At 48.9% G+C, this 23,608-nt stretch overlaps 1 protein-coding gene and 2 long non-coding RNA genes across 3 annotated transcripts in view; all 3 read right to left on the minus strand.

Annotated features, from left to right (window-relative positions):
• Positions 1-16,441, minus strand: part of LOC144243317 (uncharacterized) — a 42,927-nt gene extending 26,486 nt beyond the window's left edge. The window contains exon 1 of the long non-coding RNA XR_013338605.1: positions 16,316-16,441. This is a non-coding gene — a long non-coding RNA (uncharacterized LOC144243317). The remainder of the gene's footprint in view (positions 1-16,315) is intronic.
• LOC144243318 (uncharacterized) lies at positions 14,193-15,318 on the minus strand. Its single transcript, XR_013338606.1, has 2 exons — positions 15,010-15,318; positions 14,193-14,468 (listed from the first exon to the last, which is right to left on the minus strand). It is a non-coding gene; the product is annotated as an uncharacterized LOC144243318 (long non-coding RNA).
• A 4,759-nt stretch (positions 16,442-21,200) lies between the features above and the next one.
• On the minus strand, positions 21,201-22,994 carry LOC144243320 (protein FAM209-like). Its single transcript, XM_077778354.1, has 2 exons — positions 22,679-22,994; positions 21,201-21,549 (listed from the first exon to the last, which is right to left on the minus strand). Exons 1-2 carry the CDS (start codon positions 22,925-22,927, stop codon positions 21,286-21,288), a joined length of 513 nt encoding a protein of 170 aa, XP_077634480.1. The 5' UTR covers positions 22,928-22,994; the 3' UTR covers positions 21,201-21,285.
• Positions 22,995-23,608: the final 614 nt, after the last annotated feature.

Consider the following 23,608-nt stretch of genomic DNA (forward strand, 5'->3'; position numbering starts at 1 on the left):
AGGCAAATGCAAATCCCCTGCCCCCCCCGCCCCCACCCCCACGTTGGCAGCCCTCCCCTGCAAAGCCGAAGCCTGCACGCAGGGGGAGCTCCACCCAGCCGGAGGCCATCCAAACAGGGCTCAGGAGAAAGTTGTTACCAAGGGAATTCTTTAGCAATACTTCGGGTCCTGTCTCTGCAGAGAGGAGATGAGTAATTGACAAAGGGCCCTAATCTTCTCTTAATCCTGGGCAGTGCCAAATCCCTCACACTGCCCAGCCTGCTTCCTTACGTGCTCAGGCGCCCTCTGACTTAGGGGTGGTTAAAGAAAAAAGAGGGAAGGGAAGTGAGGAGGTGGGAAGGAAGAAAGACGAGAAAAAGAGGAAGATTCCTTAATGGCAAGGAGCCTTTTTTTTTTTTTAAGTTTATTGATTTTGAGAGGAAGGGCGCAGGCAGAGGGAGAGGGAGAGGGTCCTAAGCAGGCTCTGCGCTGATAGCAGAGCTAGAACCCACCAACTGTGAGGACCATGACCTGAGCCGAAGTCAAGAGCCGGACGCTTAACCCACTGAGCCACCCAGGCGCCCCCTTCACGCCAGGAGCTTTAAGGGGAGAAGTTACTGAGGCTCCCGTCCTCCCACCTACAGCCAAGCTCTGGCCAGGCTGAGTCTCTGGTGGCTGCTCTCTGGCCCGAAGGACCCTCGTCCCCAACGGGGCTCAGTTGAAGAGGCAGCGCTAGCAGAGTCCTGGCACAAAGCCTCCGTAAGTTCACGACCGCCGTCCGGGGGCACCGGAGTCAGCTGTGCACCCCGACAGCTCCAGAACTACCCTGGTTCTGCAGGTGGGGACCGAGGCTCAAAGAAGGTGAACGCCCAGGCTTGCCCGCAGTGAGCCGCAGACCCGGAATCTGCGCGTCTCCCGAGGCGAGGAGGCGGATTGGCGCGGTGGCTGCCGGAGCCCCACTAGCTGTGCCGTCTGAGAGGGGCTGCGGGGACCCACCTCACACAGTTGGTACAAGGTTTAAACAAGTTAATGTTCACAAAGCACGCAGAAAATATAAGTGTTGTGTTTTGTTTGGCCATTGTAGTTGGGGGTCATCTCCCCAGCTCCCTATCTCCATCAGCACCCCAGTATCAAGGCAGTCCAAATAAGCATATGATCTCAATAAAAGGGGTGAGCTTCCTTAGATGCTGCTTCAAGACAAATTTCTCCATTTCAAGTGGATTTCCACTCCTAACCCTCCTCTTTCCTGCAGAATTTCACAAGCTGTTGCTCTTTTTTTTTCTTTTTGGTTGTTATGGTTATTTTTTTTAATTTTTTAAAAATATTTTTTATTTATTCCTAGGAGAGAGAGAGAGTCAGCGTGAGCAGGGGAGGGTCAGAGAGAGAGGGAGATACAGACTCTGAAATTGGCTCCAGGCTCTGAGCTGGCAGCACAGAGCCTGACGCGGGGCTCGAACCCACGAACCACAAGATCATGACCTAAGCGAAAGTCGGACGCCCAACTGACTAAGCCACCCAGGCGCTCCTTTTTTTTAAATTTTTATGTTTGTTTTTGAGAGAGAGACAGAGCATGTGTGGGGGAGAGGCAGAGACAGAGATCCAGGCTCTGAGCTGTAAGCACTGAACCTGACATGTGGCTTGAACCCACTAAGTGTGAGATCCTGACCTGAGCCAAAGTCGGAAGTTTAATCAACTGAGCCACCCAGGTGCCCCAATTATTTTTTAATTTAATTTAATTTAATTTTGTTTTATTTTATTTTATTTTTATCTTACTTTATTTTACTTTATTTTATCTTCATCGGGCTCTGTGCTGACAGCTCAGAGTCTGGAGCCTGCTTCAGATTCTATGTCTCCCTCTCTCTCTGCCCCTCCCCTGCTTACGCTCTGTCTCTCTCTCTCTCAAACATAAATAAACATTAAAATTTTTTATTTTTAAATTTTATCTTAAGTAGGCTCCNAGTCGGACGCCCAACTGACTAAGCCACCCAGGCGCTCCTTTTTTTTAAATTTTTATGTTTGTTTTTGAGAGAGAGACAGAGCATGTGTGGGGGAGAGGCAGAGACAGAGATCCAGGCTCTGAGCTGTAAGCACTGAACCTGACATGTGGCTTGAACCCACTAAGTGTGAGATCCTGACCTGAGCCAAAGTCGGAAGTTTAATCAACTGAGCCACCCAGGTGCCCCAATTATTTTTTAATTTAATTTAATTTAATTTTGTTTTATTTTATTTTATTTTTATCTTACTTTATTTTACTTTATTTTATCTTCATCGGGCTCTGTGCTGACAGCTCAGAGTCTGGAGCCTGCTTCAGATTCTATGTCTCCCTCTCTCTCTGCCCCTCCCCTGCTTACGCTCTGTCTCTCTCTCTCTCAAACATAAATAAACATTAAAATTTTTTATTTTTAAATTTTATCTTAAGTAGGCTCCACACCCAACATGGGGCTTGAACTCACGACCCTGAGATCAAGAGTCACATGCTTTACAGACTGAGCCAGCCCTGTGTCCCTGTTGTGGTTATTTTAATTAAAGTCATTTTGGAACAAAGCAAGAGCTATTTGAAGATGCTCTTTGAACAAATCATGACTTCCTAAACAGAAAAAAATAATAAAAGGTATTAGCCACATTTCTAGGTCACCACTAGGGCCATTTCACCGAACAACAAAAACTGTCTTTTTAGCTGCACGTGAATAAAATGAGGACCAAAGGTGAGTGGGTTGCCTCAATCAGTATAATTTCATTCTCTTTGCTGGCTTTCACCCCTACTGCCATCCTTACCGCAAAAACCTTTGAAAGATTTTGTTCTTCTAATAACTTAACGGCTTTAATACACTTAAAGGAAAAGAAGAGCATCCAAAATGAAAAAAATAAAAAATAAAAACATGTTTCTTTTCTACAACTACACTCAGCTTACACCAGATAGATGGGAGTGTGGGGGTTCCCACACCAACCCATTCTCCAACCCCCTGGACATCAGTAGGGTGCTCCACAATCCAATTCAGTTATGATACTCACTCCTAGAGTTAGTGCAGACCCCACGGGTTGAAGGCTCAGCCCTATAAGTCTGCCCCCGCTTCAGATGCTGGGAGTATCTCTGACCAAGTAGTTATAAACTGGGGTCCCATGACCCACTCACTGGCTTCCATAATTTGCCAGAAAGCTCAAGGAACTTAGGAAACTAGTGCAGTTACTAGATTACTAGTTTATTATGAAGGATACAACTCTGAAATAGCCAGATAGCAAAGATATCTAGGGCCGAGTACGGGGGAAAGGGCACAGACCTTCGGGGTTCTCTCCAGCACCGTCCAACTGCTCACCGGCCTGGAAGCTCCCAGAAGCCTGCCGTTCAGGGCTTGTAATAGAGGCTCCGTTACACAGACATGACTGAGTAAATCACCGGCCAGTAGTGATTAACTCAACTTCCAGCCCCTCTCTGCTCCCTAAACGTCCATGGATGGGGCTGAAAGCCCCCCCCCCACAAGCGTGAGGTTGGTTCCCCTGGCAACCAGCATCCCTCTGAGGCTACCCAGGAGCCCCAGCCTCCAGTCATCTCATTAGCATACAAAAAGTCACATCACTTTGGACATTCCAAGGATTTCCGGAGCTCTGAGCCTGGAATTAGGGGTAGAGACCAAATGCATATTTATTATGTCACAGCATCTCAAAATGAGTGAGGAGGTATTTGGAAGTGCTGTTTATGTACCTGGAACTCTCTGGGTGGGAGGGCAGACTGGGGTCCCCTCTGTTTGTTGGCTCCACACGACCCAAGCTGAGCCCAGCAGAGCCCTTCGCTGGGAGTTTTCAGGCATGATTGGGTCAATTGCTAAGACAACCAAGTATCGTTTACTGAGGGGCCAGGTCACTGTCACTCAGAATGAGGGGTCAAGTCACTGTCACTCAGAATGAGAGACCAGGTCACTGTCACTCAGAATGGCAGTTCTGACCATGGGAGTCCCAGCCTCCAAGTTCTCATCCTGGCTGAATCATCTCTCGGCGTGATTCCGCCCTGGTGGCCAGGTGAAAGTTGACTGGCAGTTGCCAAGAGGGCCCTCCATCTTCACCTCTAAGCCAAGAGCTACAGCTCCATTTATTAACAGTCTGCTTTTGAGTTTTGCCAAAAGCCCAGCAAATACTAAGGAAGCTGACTTTTAATTTGCCTTTGCCTCTTGACCTAAATTGAGACTCAGTCACTCCTGGAATGGCACGTCCAGCATGGCCCCTACCACTTCCCGGGAAGAAACACTTCTGCCTGAATCCATCATTCAATTCAGTGTAGCTGTCAATCACACCATCCCATCTCAGTATCTCTCAGTATCTGGGAGAAGAGCATATGACCCAGATCTGGCCAATCATAGTGCCCCAGTTCACCAGCCACAGTGAATGGCCCAGAATTGGGACACGTGACCCAACTGAAGCCGATCAGATTCCTTGAAATTGGAGGAAAAGGAGATTTGACTTTGAGGTACAGACACGGAAAGAATGAGAGACAGACTCTTGATGCTCCTTATGGACCCGTCCTCTGTCCTTGTTGTATATACGAATCATCTCATGAGCTTCTTAGAAAACACAGGTTCCTAGGTAAGAGTAACTGAGTCAGAGTCTCAGGTGAGGAAAGAAGTGGAAATCCAGATGTTTTCATCAGCGACATGGAAAAAAAATGATTTTTGTGTAGCCTGCCTGGGTTTACTTGGGAATTTGGAATCACTAATTTATGATACAAAGAAGCCTAGATAAAAGGTGAAGAATTCCATCAGCTGCCAGAATCGTTTTCTTTAAGGTACTAAGTATCTATATATACATCCCAGAACGGACTGAGTCTCCTCCTTGGTCTCGTTTTATTTACTATTTATTGAATAATAATTTTAAAACGTTTGCATGCGGTTGATGTATGTGTGTATTTCTCATGTACACTTTGCACTGATAGGAAATAATATATCAGCTGTTTTTAATTACTCTTAGGAGACTCTGTGTCTTTGAACATCACACTGGGACGCCTCGGTGGCTCAGTCAGTTAAGCACCCGACTTCAACTCAGGGCATGATCTCTTTTTCTTTTTTTATGTTTTATTTATATCTGAGAGAGAGAGAGAGAGAAAGAGAGAGAGAGAGAGAGAAAGAGAGAGAGAAAGAGAGAGAGAGAGAGAGATAGAAAGAGAGAGAGAGAGAGAGACAGCATGAACAGGGGAGGGTCAGAGAGAGAGGGAGACACGGAATCTGACACAGGCTCCGAACTACCTGTCAGCACAGAGCCCAACGTGGGGCTCGAACCCACGAATGAGATCATGACCTGAGCCCAAGTCAGAGGCTTAACCGACAGAGCCACCCAAGAGCCCCAGGGCATGATCTCAAAGTTCAAGAGTTTGAGCCCCGCATGGGGCTCTGTGCTGACAGCTCAGAGCCTGGAGCCTGCTTTGGATTCTGTGTCTCCCTCTTTCTCTGCCCTTCCCCCACTCACACTCTGTCTCTCTCTCTCAAAAATAAACAAACATTAAAAAAATTTGTTTTGAATGTCATTTTACATAAAGGATGGATGATATGGGGCCCAACCTTCTATTGAGGTTTTTTTAAAAAAAAAAAATTTTTTTTAAGAGAGAGAGGAAGCAGAGGAGAAGGGCAGAGGGAGGGAGAGCGAATGAGAGAGAATCACCAAGCTCAGCACAGAGCCCCAGGCAGGGCTCCATCCCACAACCCCTGGATCATGACCTGAGCCAAAATCAAGACTCAGGCACACAACCAGCCAAGCCATCTAGGTGCCCTTATTCAGGTTTTATGTCTCTATTGTTCTCACAGCCAGGAAAGTGAAATGGGCCTCACCGGCGACCAGAAACCACGTTTCCAATGGACATAAACAGCGCTCCGGACAGGTCTCAGATGAGGCCACACGGCCACCATAAAGACAATGAAACAGCCCTCTCTTCTCTGGCCAGTGACTGTGACTCATCCGTGTCCGTTCCAACCCTGCTTCGCTCCAATCTGGTCCTGCTTCACCTGTTAAACAGTTGCCGAATTGCCCAGCGTTTTGGCAGTGTCTGGTCCAGAACGAGCCTATTTCTCGAATCCCTCCTTAGACTCTTCCAGTACAAGCTCCACTCCCTCTTTTCTAGAATCTCCTGGCGGCTTCTGTGAGTCCTTGCAGCAGCAGTTAGAGAAGCCGCTCTTTCTTCCATTGCAGGAATGTTCAATGTAGGATCTGGTCGGTACCTTCTGCAACATAACACGCACATGTGTGCGCACACAAGCCACTCAGTTTGTACACAGTAACGGAATCACAGCTCGACCTGGCTTAAAATTTGGGAATGTCTTCTGCAGACGCTCAGCAGGCATGAGCGTCTGGGGGCACCTGCTGTATTTCCAGCTCTCTGGGCTCCACCGTCTTCCCCACATGTGCTTCCTTCTCAGGTTGAGGGCAAGCTGGCCATCTGGTTTCAGGCGTCCCGTCTAGTCACCGGGAAGAACAGTAGCAGGGCATTTTCTTCTGTGCATCTCATTTAGGAGAAAGGAAACCTTCTCCAGGAGCAGCCCCTCAGCAGATAGCTGCCTTCTTACCTCATTGCTCAAGCCAACTGCTGGGAGGGAAATGGCCACATGACAAATTAATCCCAAATTGATTACCCCCCTCAACACACTTGTTCAGAAGGGCACCTGGGTGGCTCTGTCGGTTAAGCATCCAGCTTCGGCTCAGGTCATGATCTCCCGGTTCTTGAGATTAGGCCCCAGGTCTGGCTCTGTGCTGATGGTACAGAGGACCCCCCTTCTCTCCCTCTCTCTGCCCCTGGTCCCACTTGTGCTCACTCTCTCTCTCTCAAAATAAATAAATAAACGTTAAAAAAACCACACTTGTCCAGAGTGGATGCAATAACAAAAATAGGGGTCTCTTAGGGAGGGGGAAGAGAATGGATGTTGATGGGACACGTGTAGATCTGGGTTGGGGTGAGGGCTGGAAGGGTCTGTCCCATAGCAAGTTGTTTGTATGAACCCCCTTGAACATGGGCTGCCAGCTAAGACAAGATGGCGCGTCTGTCCAGGCTAAGCTTTCTCAATTCTCTAATGGCCATGGGATCATTTCATAATAACAAAAAATAGGATTTCCAATAAATTTCAAATCAACTTCAAAGTCCAGAATTTTTTTTTTTAAAGCAATCCTGTCAATTTGAAAAACGAGCAGAATGATTTCCTCTTTTTTCTTTCTGGCTTTTCCAGTTCCTCTAAAAGCTGGTTGGGAGGCGACGTGAGCATTTGGAGTGTTGAACACGATAAACCCAGGGGTATAACCGGGCTGGAGGTTCTTGGCTTTTTCAAACTCCACTGGTGGTACGTGATACACCCTCTAGGCTCAGGCTCGTTATCGATCAAGTGAAAAAAATACTACCAAGAAAACTTGGCAGAAGTCCAAGGTTATAGGGAGCAAAGACTATAATTCCTCTTTTATAAAGAAGGAAGAGCCTAAGCGGCAACACTTTTCAAACAATTGAGTTCTTCAGGGGCTCCCAAGGGATCTGGGGTGACAAAAAGCCCCATGTCATTTGCAAATCCAGGTAGGGTTTCTGCCTAAGAAAAGCAACCCCAGAGAAGGATCTGGAGAATGCCTTGGAACAGAGAAACTGGCTCAAGTCTCCGTCTTGAATCCTCTCCATTGACCCAGCAGGAAGGGTGCCAGCCCATCTTGATGTACAGCATCACCCAGCAAGCGAGGAATCCTTCCCAATAAGACACAGTTTAAGCTGTAATTAAGTGGGGGAAGGGAAAGATTTAAAGGAGCCCCTTGTAAACTGTCAGAAAATAGCTCAGTGTGAATGGGGTCGTGTTGCAGGGCACCCAGGGACCATCCTAGACCATCAGGGCACGGATGGCGGGTCTTCCTCAGCAGGGGGCTTAACTTACGGGTTTGCAAAGTTGCAAAAAGATCCAGAGGAGATCGGATTCGTGGGTCACAAGAAGTGACTCAAAAATGCTCCCTTTTCGGCCCGTCAGAGCTTCAAGACCAGGGTTAGGCTGGGAGGGAAGTCAGAAGGGGCTTTGAGGGAGCTACCCATCGCTCCTCAAACTCAGACATGGCAAACTCAGCTCCCAGGGCATTTGCCAGGGAAAGGAACACCCTCAGTAGAGCCGCTTTGGATATGTTGGCGGAAGCAAAGCAAAATGCAGTCATTAAAAAATTCAGGAAGGAAGGGTATTTATTGACTTGAAAGATATTCACAGTATAGGACGCGCTTGGCAAACTCTGTAACGGGCCAGATAGAAATTTTAGGCGTTGCGACCCATATGGTCTCAAAAGCAGCCACAGGCAATATGTAAATAATATGGCTGCTGTCACTGCAACAGAAGAGTTGTGACAGAGGCCATATGCCCACAGAACCCCAAATATTTACTATTTCTGGCCAATTAAAGGAGAAGTGTGTGCACCTCTAGGTATATTGGGTGGATTGGGAGCCAGTTGAAGGAAGGAACTCAGGACAAGCAAACTCCTTGAAGAATCCCTGCTCTTGTCATCATCAAAACGAGAGAAGGGGTGCCTGGGTGGCTCAGTCGGTTAAGCCTCCAGCTCTTCAATTGGGCTCATGTCATGATCTCACAGTTTGTGGGTTTGAGCTCCATGTCGGGCTCTGCACTGACAGCCCAGAGCCTGCTTGGGATTCTCTCTCTCTCCCTCTCTCTCTGCCCTTCCCCCTCAACACAAATAAATAAACTTTAAAAAAATGAGAGAATGGACTCAAAGACAGAAATTGTCAGCCGCCCAGACGCCGGAGCTAGGTAGTTCCCGCAAGTGTCCCTTCAGGGGAAGAAGCTTAGATCTGGGGAAGGTGGCTTTGGATGTGACTTACTCCCTCTGGGATGCTGACTCCTATTCCCCAGATGCATCTAAGCCACGAGCCTCTCTCCCTCTGGGTCCTCTGGGATCTGGTCACCCACCTGACCCTGAATCCCGCTCATTCAAGCTTTCACTCTACATTCCCATAAAGACGGCGTTTGGTGTTTCCCTCACCCAGTTTCCATTCATTCTTCCTCTGAAGACGAGAGCCCCCAGTTATCTCTCCAATTCCCAGCAGGTGTCTCCCCAAGTTTACCCACCCAGAGCAAGGTGGGGCATCAGCGGTCTGCAGCACCTTAGCCGCAGTGATGGGTCAGGGACGGACAGATGATCTCGAAGGAACCAAGGGGAGGTCAGGAGACATCTGACGAGGAAAGTCCAGGGCTGTGGCCCCAGGGACTCCGGACAGCCGGCTTGAGCGCAGGAGGCGCCTGTCTGAGAATGGAGTCCAGGAAGTGAAGCCAGCAACAGAGAAAGAAAGGGACCCCGAGGACATCATTTGATAACTGGGGTCCTGAGCACCATGCCTGCCCCCATTTGAACTTCTTTGTCTTTTGAACCAGTTAAATTTCCATTCTGTTCAGCTGTATTGGGGTCGTACCCTCTGCCTCCGGTTCTCGCACATCCCATGCAATTCTTTTTGTCCACAGTGCCCTTCCCAGCATGGCTCCCCTGGCTTCCCCCTGCTGATTCTCTAGGGCTCCGCTCAGAACCTCCCTCCTCCTCCAGGAAGCTTTTCCGAAACCCCACTCACCCTCCCAGGCTTACTTGGCTTCCCCGCCTCGGGGTTTGCACAGAGCCCTTTGTGCACTGGTTTACAGAACGATGTGTTTGTGACTAGGCTAGAGCGACACACACAGACTGGCGGCCATGGACTTTGGAGCCCGGCAGACACAGGTTCAAATCCCAGTGCTGCTCTCAGCAGCAGCTGAACTTCAGATAAGCAGAGAGCCCCAGCCTCCATCTGTAACACGCGGCTGGTGGTATTAACCCCACATCACACGGGTATTGTGTATTTGTGCAAAGTGCTCAAGGCAGTGGAAGAATTTTAGTTTTTAGTTTACACACACACACACACACACACACACACACACACACACACACACCCAGGGCTCTTTTTAAGCAGAAATGGTCTCTGGTTAATTTAGGGCCAGAAAGCAATGTATTTGGAAGGCTACAAGTATCGAAGGAAAACTTCACTAGCTGGCCTCAGGCAGGACATTGGCCAAGGTGTCTCTGGGTCACAGGCCCTGCCTTCTGGGGGCTCCAGGCTCTGTGAGCGACAAGCATGTTCGGGCCTTGACTCAAGAGTCAGAGTTGGAGGGGGGCCCCAGCCCGGCTGCCAGGGCGCTGGGCTACCGTTGCCAAGGTGAGCAGAGTGTGCAAATGGCCAGTCCCACCGAGCTGGTGCGTGTGCGGGTGTGGGGAGGGGGCCGGGAGGGGCGGCTGCGGCTCCCCAGGGAGAAGTGGGCGCTCCTATGAAATGGACACGGACGCNCCGTGTCTCCGCATCAGGGCCTGGCTTCAAAAGCCACACCATCCAGGTCTGACTTCCTTGCTTGTTTGGGGTTCATTTTTTACCTTAAATATATGTGATTGTATTTGTGAATCATACTTCAGTAAGCCTCCTCGCTGTGGCCTCTTTTCCACAGTCAGTCGTTCCCTGAATCTTCCGAGCGTTTCCCTAGTTATTTACGGTGATGGGGGTGTGGGTCAGGTTGTCTGTGTGGGAGGAGCTCAGGGCCCCCCATCTCCCGTGAGATCCTCTGTTTTTGTGTTAACTTAAAAAGTTAAGTTTCTCTGAACATACAGAGCAAACATACATGTAAACATGCACATTTCTATGTGTGTGCTTGCATAAGCATGGCTGTGTGGTAACGATTTTGGATTTGGGGGAGAGTCTTTTTTCTTTTCTTGCTTGAATGTCTTCAGCCTTTCTCCCCTCTGGCCTCCACGTTAACCCTCGACCCTGGAAGTGGCCCCGCCAGAAATCTAACATTCTGTCCCTTCCTGTGACCAGAGAGTCATAACTCACGGGTGCCCTTACACGCACTCACCGCCTTCTTCCTCATTGTTTTTCACAACTGAGATTCTATTACTCATTCGTACACCTTATTCTCCTCACTTAACACCACCATGTGGAGGGGCGCCTGGAGGGGAGCCTGGGGGCTCAGTCGGATGAGCCTCGACTCTCGGTATCGGCTCAGGTCATGATCTCAGTGTTCACGGGTTCAAGCCCTGCGTCAGGCTCTGTGCTGACAGCGCAGGGCCTGCTTGGGATTCTCTTTCTCTCTCTCTCTCTGCCCCTGCCCCACTGCTGCTCTCTCTCTTTCTCTCAAAATAAACACTTAAAAAAGAGAGAGAGAGAGGTTTTGGTTAGGTGGCTGGGTTCAAGATAAATACACAAAAACAAGACATTCACAAAATAGGAACAAAGGAGACATGCCATGTGTCTGAGTAAGAACAGGTAAACAATTATGATATAAATTCAATATGATTCCAATTAAAATTCCAATAAGATTTACTTTTTCCCAGAGAAAGTATGTTGTGAGTTGAATTCTGTCCCCCAAGAAGACATGTTGTGGTCCTCACTCCCAGTACTTGTGAACCTGACCTTGAGAACAGAGTCTCGGCAAATGTCGTTAGGATGTAAGTGAAGATGAGGTCACAGTGGGGTAGAGCGGGCCCTTAATTCAATCTGATTGGTGTCTCATAAAACCAGGATTAGGGGGGCATCTGGGGGGCTCAGTCGGTTAAGCATCCCCCTCCTGGTTTCGGCTCAGGTCATCATCTCATGGTTCATGAGTCTGAACCCCACATTGGGCTCTGTGCTGACAGCATGGAGCCGTCTTGGGATTCTCGCTTCCTCTCTCTCTGTCCCCCTCCTCAAATAAATAAACTTAAATTAAATAAATAAACTTAAAAAAAAAAAACAACTCAATTAAAAGTGACCCAGTGAGGAGACCACCATGTGCGGACGGTGGAGAAGATGGAGAAGACTGGATGCGTGTCTACAAACCAAGGATTTCCCCCAAACTGCATAAGATAAGATGATAAGATAGATAAGATAAGATAAGATAAGATAAGATAAGATAAGATAAGATAAGATAGACTGCACAGAGGGGATTGGGCTGGGAATCAGTTAAGATGGGGAGCTCTCATGGGGTGCCTGGCTGCCTGGCTGGCTCAATCCATAGAGCATGTGACTCTTGATCCTGAGGTCGTGAGTTCAAGCCCCATGTTGGGTGGAGAAATGATTAAAGTTTTTTTAATTTAAAAATTTTTTTTTCATGTTTTTTATTTATTTGTGTGTGAGAAAGAGAGACAGCGTGAGCAGGGGAGGGTCTGAGAGAGAGGGAGACACAGAATCTGAAGCAGGCTCCAGGCTCTGAGCTGTCAGCACAGAGCCCAACACAGGGCTCAAACCCATGAACCGTGAGATCATGACCTGAGCCGAAGTCGGACGCTTAACCGACTGAGCCACCCAGGCGCCCCAATGTTTATTTTTTTAGAGAGAGAGAGAGAGAGAGAGAGAGTAGGGGAGGGGCAGAGAGAAAGAGGGAGAAACAGAATCTGAAGCAGCTCTAGGCTCCAAAGTCTCAGCAGAGAGCCAGACGCAGGGCTCAAACCCATGAAATGTGAGATCATGACCTGAGCTGAAGTCAGACGCTTAACCGATTGTGCCACTGAGGCGTCCCCATGTACAAGCTTTTAAAAGTGTGGACAAATCCTTCCCTTTTCCTCAGGTCAGCATCTAGGAATGGAATCGTGGGATCATACGGTAACTGTAAGTTTAACACTTTGAGGAAACGCCAGATGTTTTCAAAAGAAACTGCATAATCGTACATTTCCAGAAGCAGTGGGCGAAGGCTCCAATTTCTCTGCATCTTCCCCCGCACTCGCTATTGTCTACTTTTACTCCTAGCTGTCCTCGTGAGTGGACACGCGTCTTATTGTGGTTTTGACTTGCACTTGATGGCTTAACGACCTCGAGCATCTTTTCATGTACTTCCTGGCCATTCCTACATCTTCTTTGAAGAAAGGTCTGTTTGCGTCCTTTGCCCATTTTTAGTTGGGTTATTTGTATTGTTGAGTTGTAAGTGTGTTTATAGATTCTCAGTATTAGACCCTGGTCAGGTATGGGATTTACACATGTTCTCTCATTCCCTGTGTTCTCCTATCACTTTCGTATCATTTCCTTTGAAGCGCAGAAGTTTTTAATTTTGATAAAGTCTTAATTTGTCTATTTTTCTTTGGTTACTTGTGCTTTGGGTTGCTTTGCTTTCATAATCAGAAAAAAAAAAATGGCTGGGGCACCTGGGAGGCTTAGTCAGGTAAGTGTCTGACTCCTGATTTTGGCTCAGGTCATGGTCTTAGCGGTTCATGAGTTCGAGCCCCGCGTGGGGCTCTGCACTGACATTGCTTAGCCCGCTCAGGATTCTCTGTCTCCCTCTCTCTCTGCCGCTCCCCTGCTTGCTCTCTCTCTCTCTCTCAAAAGAAATAAACATTAATTTTATATTAAAAAGGCCTTGCTGGGGCGCCTGGGTGGCTCAGTCGTTAAGGTTAAGCGTCTGACTTTGGCTCGGGTCATGATCTCACGGTTCGTGAGTTCAAGCCCTGCGTCAGGCTCTGTGCTGACAGCTCAGAGGCTGGAGCCTGCTTTGGATTCTGTGTCTCCCTCTCTCTCTGACCCTCCCCTGCTCACGTTGTCTCTCCCTCTCTCTCTCTCTCTCAAAAATAAATAAAACATTAAAAAATTTTTAAAAGGCATTGTTTTACAGAAAAATAGGTCCAGATGAAATGTAGTTTGTTTATTCAACCACATCCCTGTCCTCAAGGAGCTAATGCTTAGCTGACATCTCAGAGGGACTTCCCCTCGGTGGTTAAGAATTTTTTTTTTTTTTTTAATCTTCCTGGGTTCTTTTCTAGGTTGCTGGGCAAAGTCTTTCATATTCTGATGAACCAGATGGCCCATTAAACAGCTTTGAATTGAGGTGGGATGAGTCATCATATAACTGTACTTAGGAATTCTAAAATTAGTGAAGTGTAAGCCACTTCAGGCTTTTTGTTTTCTGTGCCTTGACTGGCTCTGGCAGCAGTGTTTGCTGACTGTAGAAGAAACCCAAACACTGGCAGATGGTTACTTGTGCTGTTGGAAGTGAAGATCAAATCCTGCCCAATCTGGAGAAATATGTACCATATGTGTTCGTAATAACAAAACACTGGGACGAATCTAGGCATCTTTCACTATGGAGCTGGTTAAATTATGGTACATCCAAACTCTAGCATCGTAAGAGCCAGGCTGTGTTCAGAGTAGAGAACTGAAGATGTTGAGGGAGGAAAAGCTTTTCCTGTACCCTCTTATGTTCTGTCCCTGAGGACTGTGAATTAAACTATAAAAGACAGAATAACAGAAGAACAGATGTACACCTTTTATTAATGTTTATGTGCATGGGGGTTCACAGAAAAGAAGGGAAATTCATCAAAGTGGTTAGAATCGAGGCTTATATACCATTTTAGCACAAGAAAAAGGGTGTAGAGCTGAAGGGGTGAATTGTGCGGAAGCAGCTAGGACATCCGTAGGGGACTGATGGAAGAAGACGACCACGTTATGAGGTCTGTTTATGCAAACTCATCCTGGTTTCAACTTCCGTCTCTGATGGCTAAGAGTCCCTCTTCTCTCCCTGGAATGGGAGAGGAGGGGACACCTTCTTCATCAGGAAATTTATGTCCTGCTTTTAGGCAGAAAGGGGAGAGCAGAGAACTCTTTCTGCCTCAATAGCCTTCAGCTCCAAATACTCCTTAGGACAAAGCGGCATAATCAGGTGATTGTCCTTACAGGGATCCAATTACACCATCACGAAGGCATGAATAAGGGCGAAGGGCCCTTTGGAGGGAGGAACCGTCTTCTAGGAGAGCTTCGGGCCTTTGCACCTGCTCTCCCACCTGCCCAGAGGCTCTTCTCAGAGCTGTGCCCTCACCTCCTACACATCTAAGGTGTCCCCTGAAAAGCCTTCCCCGGCCACCGCCCCTCTCCTGCTGCATCTTTCTCCCGGCACTTACCCCCTCCTGACACGCTGGTGCAGACTTATGTGTTTACTGCCATGTCTGTCTCCCCTAACTGTAGCTCCTCACAGAATTGCAGGATTTGATGACCTCTGAGCCCACATGGTGCCGGCCTTTTGAAGCCTAACAGGCCACATCGGCCACATTTTGTTCACCCACCTCTCCCTCTATGACGCTCGGTTGCTTCTGTGTCCCGGCCATCGTGAATCAGAGCTATGAGCATGGGTGTGCGAACACCTCTTCAAGATCCTAAAATTTGAATTCTTTTGGGGTTTGTGCTCAGAAGAGGAGTTGCTGGACCACACGGTACTTGTAATTGTCTGAGGAACCTCCACACTCTCCTCTGCGGCACATTCTCACGAGCAGTGTCTGAAGGTTCTGATTTCTCCACATCCATGCCAGCACTTGTTATTTTCTGTTTTCTTGTTGTTTTTTGTTTTTTTCCATATAGGGGCCTGTGGTGGGTGAGAGGTGAGATCTCCGTGGGGCCCACGGATGTGTTTCCCCAACACTGTCGGCCAGCCCCCCCCACCGAGCGCTGCGGAGTGAGGCTCAGCGAGTGTTTGCTGAATGATGAACAGATGGGCGACCAGGCAAAGGAGAAGTGACTGCGTGGATAGGAGGTGGAGTTTCTGGAATAACGGAGTCAACGATGTGGTGACGGGCGGTACTGGTCCAAACAAGAGGCAACAGCTCTGGACGCGTCTGCCTGATGTCTAAGGGCACACATGGGTGGGGGAGGGACGGGCCGTGGGGGGTATGGGGGCTCAGTCAGTTAAGCCTCCGACTTCAGCTCAAGTCATCATCTCAGGGTTCCCGAGTTTGAGCCCCATGTCCGGCTTCAGGCTCACAGGTGGAGCCTGCTTGGGGTTCTCTCTCTCCCACTCTCTGTCCCTCCAAGTCTCATGCTCGCTCTCTCTCGCTCTCTCTCCAAAATAAGTACACTCAAAAATCAATCTATCAATCAATCAATCACACCCCGGGAGGGCACAAGCCGCCCCCGGCCCCCCAGTGCCTCCGCAGCTTTCCGAGGTCTTCCGAAGCCCAGACCCCGCTGCCCACCGGGGGCAGGGCTGCCTCCTGAGAGGCCGGCAGGGAACCTGGGGGGCCTCTGTCTCCGAGAGGCCTCAGGCCTGGGGGGCGGGGTGAGTAGAGGAAGGACACGGGGACGCAGGAGGGGTCCCGGCCCCAGGGAGCCACGTCCCCAGGTGGAAGTGAATCCGCTCACCCCCCCAGCCCCGTGCGGTCCGCGCGGAGGGGCTCGGCGGGCACCAGGCCGTCCGGGAGCTCAGCNTCGGGGGTCCCGCAGGTATCTGGGGAGGCTTGAGCTGCAGGTTTGGGGAGCGGGGAGGAGGGAGCCCTCTCTCCGGGACCCTGCGGATCTGATACTCTCGCCCACCGCCCTCATCTCTTAGGGAGGGAAAGTCCAAATCCCGTGGGTGGCACCCCGCTCCCTGCCTCTTACCTCTTCTCACTCACTGGGCCCCAAGGACACTGAGCACCCCCCATCATGCCGCAGGCTCCTGTCTCAGGGCCTTTGCACTTCCCATCATGTCTGTCTTCCACACTCTTCCGCCAGGACGTCCTCACCGAGTTCTTCCCCAATTATACTGCGTGACGGTTAGCCAAGCACCCCGCTCGCGGACCCCACACCTGCACGCGTACCTCTTCCCTGACCGATCCGTGTCCTTAGTGCGCGTGAGCCCCTGACAGGCTGTAGTAGGACTTCCTGTGTATTTACTGCCTCGCTGCCCAGAAGGGATGTTTGACTTGTTTTCCATCTTCTCAGCCCCAGCGCTCACGACAGTGGACAGGATAAACCCTGGAGTGAGTGAGTCGTTGTTGATAAAGTAGTGGCATTATTGCTGCCAGTACTATGGAAGCTGGTTGCTCTTAGTAATGAACACACCGTGGCTACTCCTGCGGCCCCTTCGCGCTATTGTCAAGGGCCCTTGGAAACAAAATCTTGACAACGGCAGCCCGTTCTCTGTGATGGGCGTCGTCTTCCACCTGGTGGTTGTCTCTGGAAGTGCAAGCTATGCCCACATTTGTTTATAAATCTATTGGCGCCCCTGGCGAGGTGGCCCACTGGCACTACCCCCCCGAGGGAAATTTGGCAATACCTCACAAAACCACGTGTGCGCCGCCTTTCGACCCAGCGATCCCACGCCTGGGCATCCACGCCCAGATAAACCTCCGACAACACGAAACACTTAACGTGCACAAGGTTATTCGTTGCACCATTATTTGTCTCTTCCAACTACTGGAAACCACTTGAATGCCCTCGTGTAAGAGCTGGACGGACCACTCTCCGTCGTGGCACACCCCGGGCACATCCACACAGCGGAGTACTCTGTACGTGGAAAAAAGGATGAGATGTGAGCCAACACGGAGTCATGTCCAGGACTCGCTGCTAATCAAACAAACGAAAAGCAAAAGCCCCAAAGCATATTGATAGCAGGGTAACCTTCACGTAGGAAAGAGAGGCTATAAGAAAACACACATATCTGTTCATTTGTGCAAGAGAAATACAGAAAGGGTAAAACAATCCAAAGAGGCTCTCACCGAGGGGGTCTGGGAGCCGTGACGGACGGGGCAGACCAGCTGCCCAGCATCCGGAGCCTGGCCGCTAAGTGCCTTTCTCCATCCAAGGAGCCAGGGCTCTTCGGAGAAGTGGTTGATTCCCTGAGGATAAACAAGACTGTCCTGGACCGTCTTGGGTTTCCAGACAGTAAGAAGCGGCTCAGAAGAGGGTGGGGCTGGTTCAAGTACAGTGGAGTCCACCTGTGGGAGCTGGCAAAGTTCGAGCAAGAAAATAAATACCAAAAATATTGGACTTTAATACGACAAAATAAATATCTGTGTGTCTATCCTGATATAAGTAAATAATCAAATAAATGGGGGAGAAAGGACAGGCCTTCCTTACAGTAGAACTCCGGTTAATAACAGTAGAAGGAAACAGGAAAATCAGCATCAGGCAAATACCAACACCACTGAAATAATTATTGCAGAAAAGACCCACTTGTAGATGCTCACACTAGTAGGTGAAAGTTTGAGGGGCAGATTGGTATAGACTATAGAGCATTCTCTAAGATATTTCTTTGTTACCGAGAAGAAGCCAGCAGATACCACCTTAATCAAGCCATGAAAGTCAATATCAAAAGTGTTGTATCACCAGGACACCACATCACATCTCTAGTTCTTTTTTTTTTTTTTTTTAAGTTTACTTATTCATTTGGAGAGGGGAGGGACAGAGAGAGAGAGGGAGAAAGAGAGAATCTCAAGCAGGCTCCTCACTGTAAGCACAGGACCCAACGCAGAGCTCAAACCCACGAACCATGAGATCAGGACCTGAGCCAAAATCGAGTCAGACGTTAAGCTGCCTGAGCCCCCCAGGCGCCCCATGTCACTGGTGTTCTTGCCAAAAACGCACAACCTTATTCCTAGCATGAGAAAGCAAACGTCATTCAACCCAAATGGATATTCTACAGCACAGTTGATCACTATTCTTCAAAATCGCCAAGGTCGCAGCCAGCCTGTTCCATTTGGAAGGAGAGTAAGGCAGGCTGGCTGTGTGCGCCGTGGGCTGCTGGCCGGGATCCCAGAACAGACAGAAATGAAATGAACTTCACACTAGTTAAGGAGCAGTATTGCACCTATATTACCATTTTTGGTTGTCACAATTCTCCCACGATCACCTAAGAGGCCAAGGTTCGGGGCAGCTGGGGGAGGGGGAACTTTCGGTGCTGTTGTTATCTGTAAATCTGAAATGAGTGCCAAAGAGCTCTTTTGAAATCTGTGCAGAGGGCCCATGATGTGCCAGGCTCTGTCCCAGATGCCGAGGACACAGCAGGAACCACAGCAGACCTCCATCCTGTTCGCCAGGGGACATTTATCTTTTTTTCAATCATTTAAAAATATAAAAGCCAAAGGCACCTGGGTGGCTCAGTCAGTTGAGCATCTGACTCTCGATTTCAGCTCAGGTCATGACCCCAGGGTCGTGGGATGGAGCCCCGCATCTGGCTCTGCACTGAGTGTGGAGCCTGCTTGAGATTCTCTCCCTCTGCCCCTTCCCCACTTGAGCATGCTCTCTTTCTCACTCTCTCTCCACAAATAAAAAAGTTAAAAAAATATGAAAGCCAGGGGCACCTTGGTGGCTGAGTCAGTTAAGCTCAGGTCTTGATCTCAGGATTGTAAGTTCAAGCCCCGCACTGGGTTCCATGCTTGTGTGAAAAAGTGAAACAAAACAAACCCCCCCCCCCCCGCCGAAAAAAAGGAAAGTTTTTTTTCTTTTAAAAATAGCAATAAATAAATAAGAGCCATCATTAACTCATGGGTAGTATGAGAACAGGCAGTGGGCCGGATTTGGCCTGTGGACCATGGTTCGTTGACCTCTGGCTTTTGGATCCCCTCCATCAATCTACAATCTGCACCACGCTGAGGCCACAGGTTAAAACCAAAATGTGCTTTGCTTATCTGCATGTCCTCAGAGAGCCATGAAAATAACTCGCATAGGCCCATTTACTTGAAAAACTCAGAATACTGGAGGCACAAAGGAGTCATCTCAGCTCTTTCCACTTTTCCCCATCCTGCTTGGTGAAGATGAGAAGTAAGTGCTGGGAAGGACCAGATGGGAAGAGATGGGTGGGCGGCTTTCATCGGAGGTATGACTCTCACACACGGGGCGGAGCCTGAAGACTTCGCCCAAATGGCGGGAAGTCACTGATGCAGGACTCCTCTGTCAGGGACACATGAATCTGGACTGAACTAGAAATAAGCAACTTCCATGGTCTTCCCCGGCTAGCTTCTCTCTCCTGGCCTGCACCTGCCCGTCCATAAAACGACCCACTGACCTAGATTAGGGGGTCAGTAAGCTGATTTAACAGCCTCGAGTAAGTTTCCATCAGCCATACTAACATGCCAAAATAGCCATATTTTAAAATTTTTATTTATTAATTAAAATTTTTAATGGTTATTTTTGAGAGTAAAAGACAGAGTGTGAATGGGGGAGGGGCAGAAAGAGAGGGAGACACAGAATCCAAAGCAGCTCCAGGCTCTCAGCTATCAGCACAGATCCTGACGCGGGGCTCAAGCCCACGAACTGTGAGATCATGACCTGAGCCGAAGTCGGACACTTAACCGACTGAGCCACCTGGCGCCCTCAAAAATATCCATATTTTTAATAAGTATTATCAACATTCATATCAACCAATTTGGGAAGCCCAGCTTGGCTCACCTATACCCAAATTACACTGAAAATATAGATCAATTCTTTGTTTTTTAATTTTAATTTTATTTTATTTTATTTTATTTTATTTTATTTTAATTCTTTGTTTTTTTAAATCCAATTAGACAGATACAACTGCTAGTTTGGTAGAAGAAAAAGTCAATACATGTAATCTACGAGATGCAGTGAATAAAAAGACTTTTCTGGTGTTAAGAAAATCAAATGATTCTAGAATCCACCATCCCCCTGACATATGTACGTGTGCGTACACACACACACACACACACACACACACACACACCTCTCTTAATTCAATCACTTCCTCTTTTTAAAAAATGTTTATTTATTTAGAGATTGCAAGTGGGGGAGGGGCAGGGAGAGAGGCAGAAAGAATCCCAAGCAGGTTCCACGCTGTCAGCGTAGAGCCCCACATGGGGCTCAAACCCACGAACCGTGAGATCATGACCTGAGCCGAAATTAAGACTTGGACACTCAACAGACTGAGCCACCCAGGGGCCCCTCCGTCACTTTTTTTTATATCTGCAATTAAAGCTGGACTTCGTAATACATTAGAAAGATAAAAACTGGTTCCCTCTTTTGTGCCAACACCTCCTGTAAACACAGCTAGTCTGAAAACGGTAGCGGCCACGTATCCCAAATTTCCCGAGCCTCATCGTCCTATGAGGAATCTGGCATCGTGGCCACACGTGCCACCCTCTGCCACTACGTCACTGTCTGTGTTCTTCTCCCTGCTCACTGCTTAGGAGGAGACGAGGGAGGCAAAAACAAACCAGTAACTGCGGCGGCCCCTGGTCTCACATTTATTTATTTTTCTCCCAGTTTAAAAAAAGAAAGAGGGGGCAGGGGCGCCTGGGTGGCTTAGTCGGTTAAGCGTCCGACTTTCGCTTGGGTCACGATCTCACAGTTCATGGGTTCGAGCCCCGCGTCGGGCTCTGTGCTGACTGCCAGCTCAGAGCCTGGAGCCTGTTTCAGTCTGTGACTCCCTCTCTCTCTGACCCTCCCCTGCTCACGCTGTCTCTCTCTCTCTCCTAGAAATAAATAAAAATATTAAAAAAAAAAAAGAAAGAAAGAGGGGGCAGAAAAAAGGTGTCACATTTGAGAATTCTTTTTCTTCAGAATAGTTTTATTAGTTTGCATAGGGTTTGTCAGCGCTCAACTTTTTCTCTTACTCTGACACATAAATCTATTCATTCAGAGTCTTCTTCACCCCATATCTCATAGATGGTGATGCCATTGTGAGGATCTGCAGGCATCTCAAAGTTCTGAAACTTGGGGCTGCCGCCAGCTGCCATGGTGACTTTCAGGTTGCGCACGTTGGACATAAATTTCGCAAGGTCCACCTCGAGCTTGGTTAAGGTATTGAATGCATAGTCTTTGTTGGGGGAAGTATTTTGATTTTTCTTTAGTGGAGAGCGAAATGAACAGCCTCGAAGCCCAGAAGGATTCTGCTCCTGTCAAGAAAGATTATCAGGGTGAATAATTTTGTTGACTTTACTGGTTTTGACACAGTTCCAAAAGAGTTGGGCTCATCTAAGAAAAGATGGTTCTCGCATTGCGCTCTAGGCCAGGGATTGGCAAACTATGGCCCAATCTGGCCCCCGTGTTGATTTTGTAAATAAAACTTTACTGGAACACAGCCTTGCTAATTTAGTGTGTATTACGTAAGGCTGCTTTCAGGCTAAAACAGCAGCGTTGGGTAGTTACAACAGAGACTATCCAGGCTGCAGAGCTGAAAATATCTACCATCTGGTCCTTTCCAGAAAAGGTTTGCCAACTGCTGCTCTACTGGTTTGGACACGGTATCATGAAGCGTTGGGCTGTCTAGAACATGCCATATTTGTCTCCCTTTCACCGACTGAGACTTGTCCAGCCACTTTAGGAAGGAGCTGTTACTTCTTTACACATTTCTCCTTATTGATACCGTTTCCATTCAGTTCAGTAACTTGTCAGAAGTCAAGTTCTAGGGAGATTAAGATTCAAGGGCAGTGACTGTGTCTGTGAGTAACTTTTTTTTTTAATCTTTTATTTATTTCTGAGAGAGAGAGAGAGAGAGAGAGAAGACAATGCAAGCAGGGGAAGGTCAGTGAGAGATGCAGATACAGAATCTAAAGCAGGATCCAGGCTCTGAGCTGTCAGCACAGAGCCCGACATGGGGCTCGAACCCACAAATCGTGAGGTCATGACCTGAGCCAAAGTCGGACGCTTCACCGACTGAGCCACCCAGGAGCCCTAACTATAAGTAACTTTGACCTGAAACACACCAAGTTCTTGAACCTATCCTTACTTTGAAAAGACTCACTTAATAGGATAAATGTCAAGCCAAGCTTTTATTCGCCCAATAAACAGAAGGTCAACTTCGATCGTTAGCCCGGATCCCTGTGGATCCGGGGACTACTGTCTTCCCTGAGGAGACGTCAGGAAATGAATGTGCCCGTGTCTCTCAGGACCGTGAGGTGGGTGCCTTGCCTCCTACTTGGTTTCACTTCACGACCCTGAGCATAACCTACTAGAACATCCGCTTCTCCGCGTCCGGTGGGTCTGAGATGGGAGTCGGTGTGAAAAATGGAGAGCCGTCCTTACCTTACTCTTCTCGCTATCTCCTCGAAACTTCAGTATCACATACAGCAGGACAACAAAAAAAAGCCAGAGCCATTTGCTCCCAAGCCAGCCTTGGGCATGCTCTGGTAGATTCTGCCTAATCCGGAAGTGCCCTCCGCAGGGCACCTTCCCCTGGGGTTCTTTGGCTTTCTCTCTCAGGGAAGTAAACATAAAGGCATAGCCACAGGAGAGGCACAGTAGCAGAAACAAGACCCAGGTCAGCGTCCGCATGGTGAGCAGAGATGTCGGGGGGAGTAGCTCATGGTGGGTCTGTCTGCACCTGGGACCCGGTTGCCTAGGCCTGGGCGGTTGGTGATGTCACAGAGGCTGCGAGGCAGGGCCAGCTCTGGCCATTGTGAGGGTTCCAGGCTAGGCTCCTGGTGGTTGCCCGGGTGCGAGGCCCGAAGGAGGTGGAGAAATTTCCAAGGCGCAGTAAGAGCAAGAAGACGGGCCACCAGCTCCCGGCCAGAATATTCTTTCCGGGCCCTGGGCTCCGCCGGGAGAGGCCATCACCTATTTCTGTGTCTCACCTGTTGAATCCCGACGCTGTGGTGAGCGGGGTGGACCCAGCACGTGGCCCTGTGGAACGGAGAGGCGAGTGGGGCAGATACTAAACCAGAGGCCACTAACTGGTGTGTTTTGTTGGGCCTCTACAGTGTTTCTAGAAATAATTCTTTGCCAAGATTTCAATGTTGGGAGGGGCTCCACGTTTAGAACCAAGATTTCCGGCTCCCTTTGAAAATAGGGGTGGTCTGCTAACACCGGGCCGCTCGAGGCTGGAGTCAGACGGGAGCTGGCCTTCTAGTGGCTGCACTCGGTCCCGCCCACCCCGTGTCCCTCGCCTCCCACCTCTGCTCACGATCGTCCCTGAGTGCACACCGCCTGGGTCAACCAAGGGTATGAAGTACTTCA

The sequence above is a fragment of the Crocuta crocuta genome, unplaced genomic scaffold (assembly GCF_008692635.1).
Source record: "Crocuta crocuta isolate KB4526 unplaced genomic scaffold, BGI_CrCroc_1.0 scaffold27, whole genome shotgun sequence".
Taxonomy (NCBI): Eukaryota; Metazoa; Chordata; class Mammalia; order Carnivora; family Hyaenidae; genus Crocuta; species Crocuta crocuta.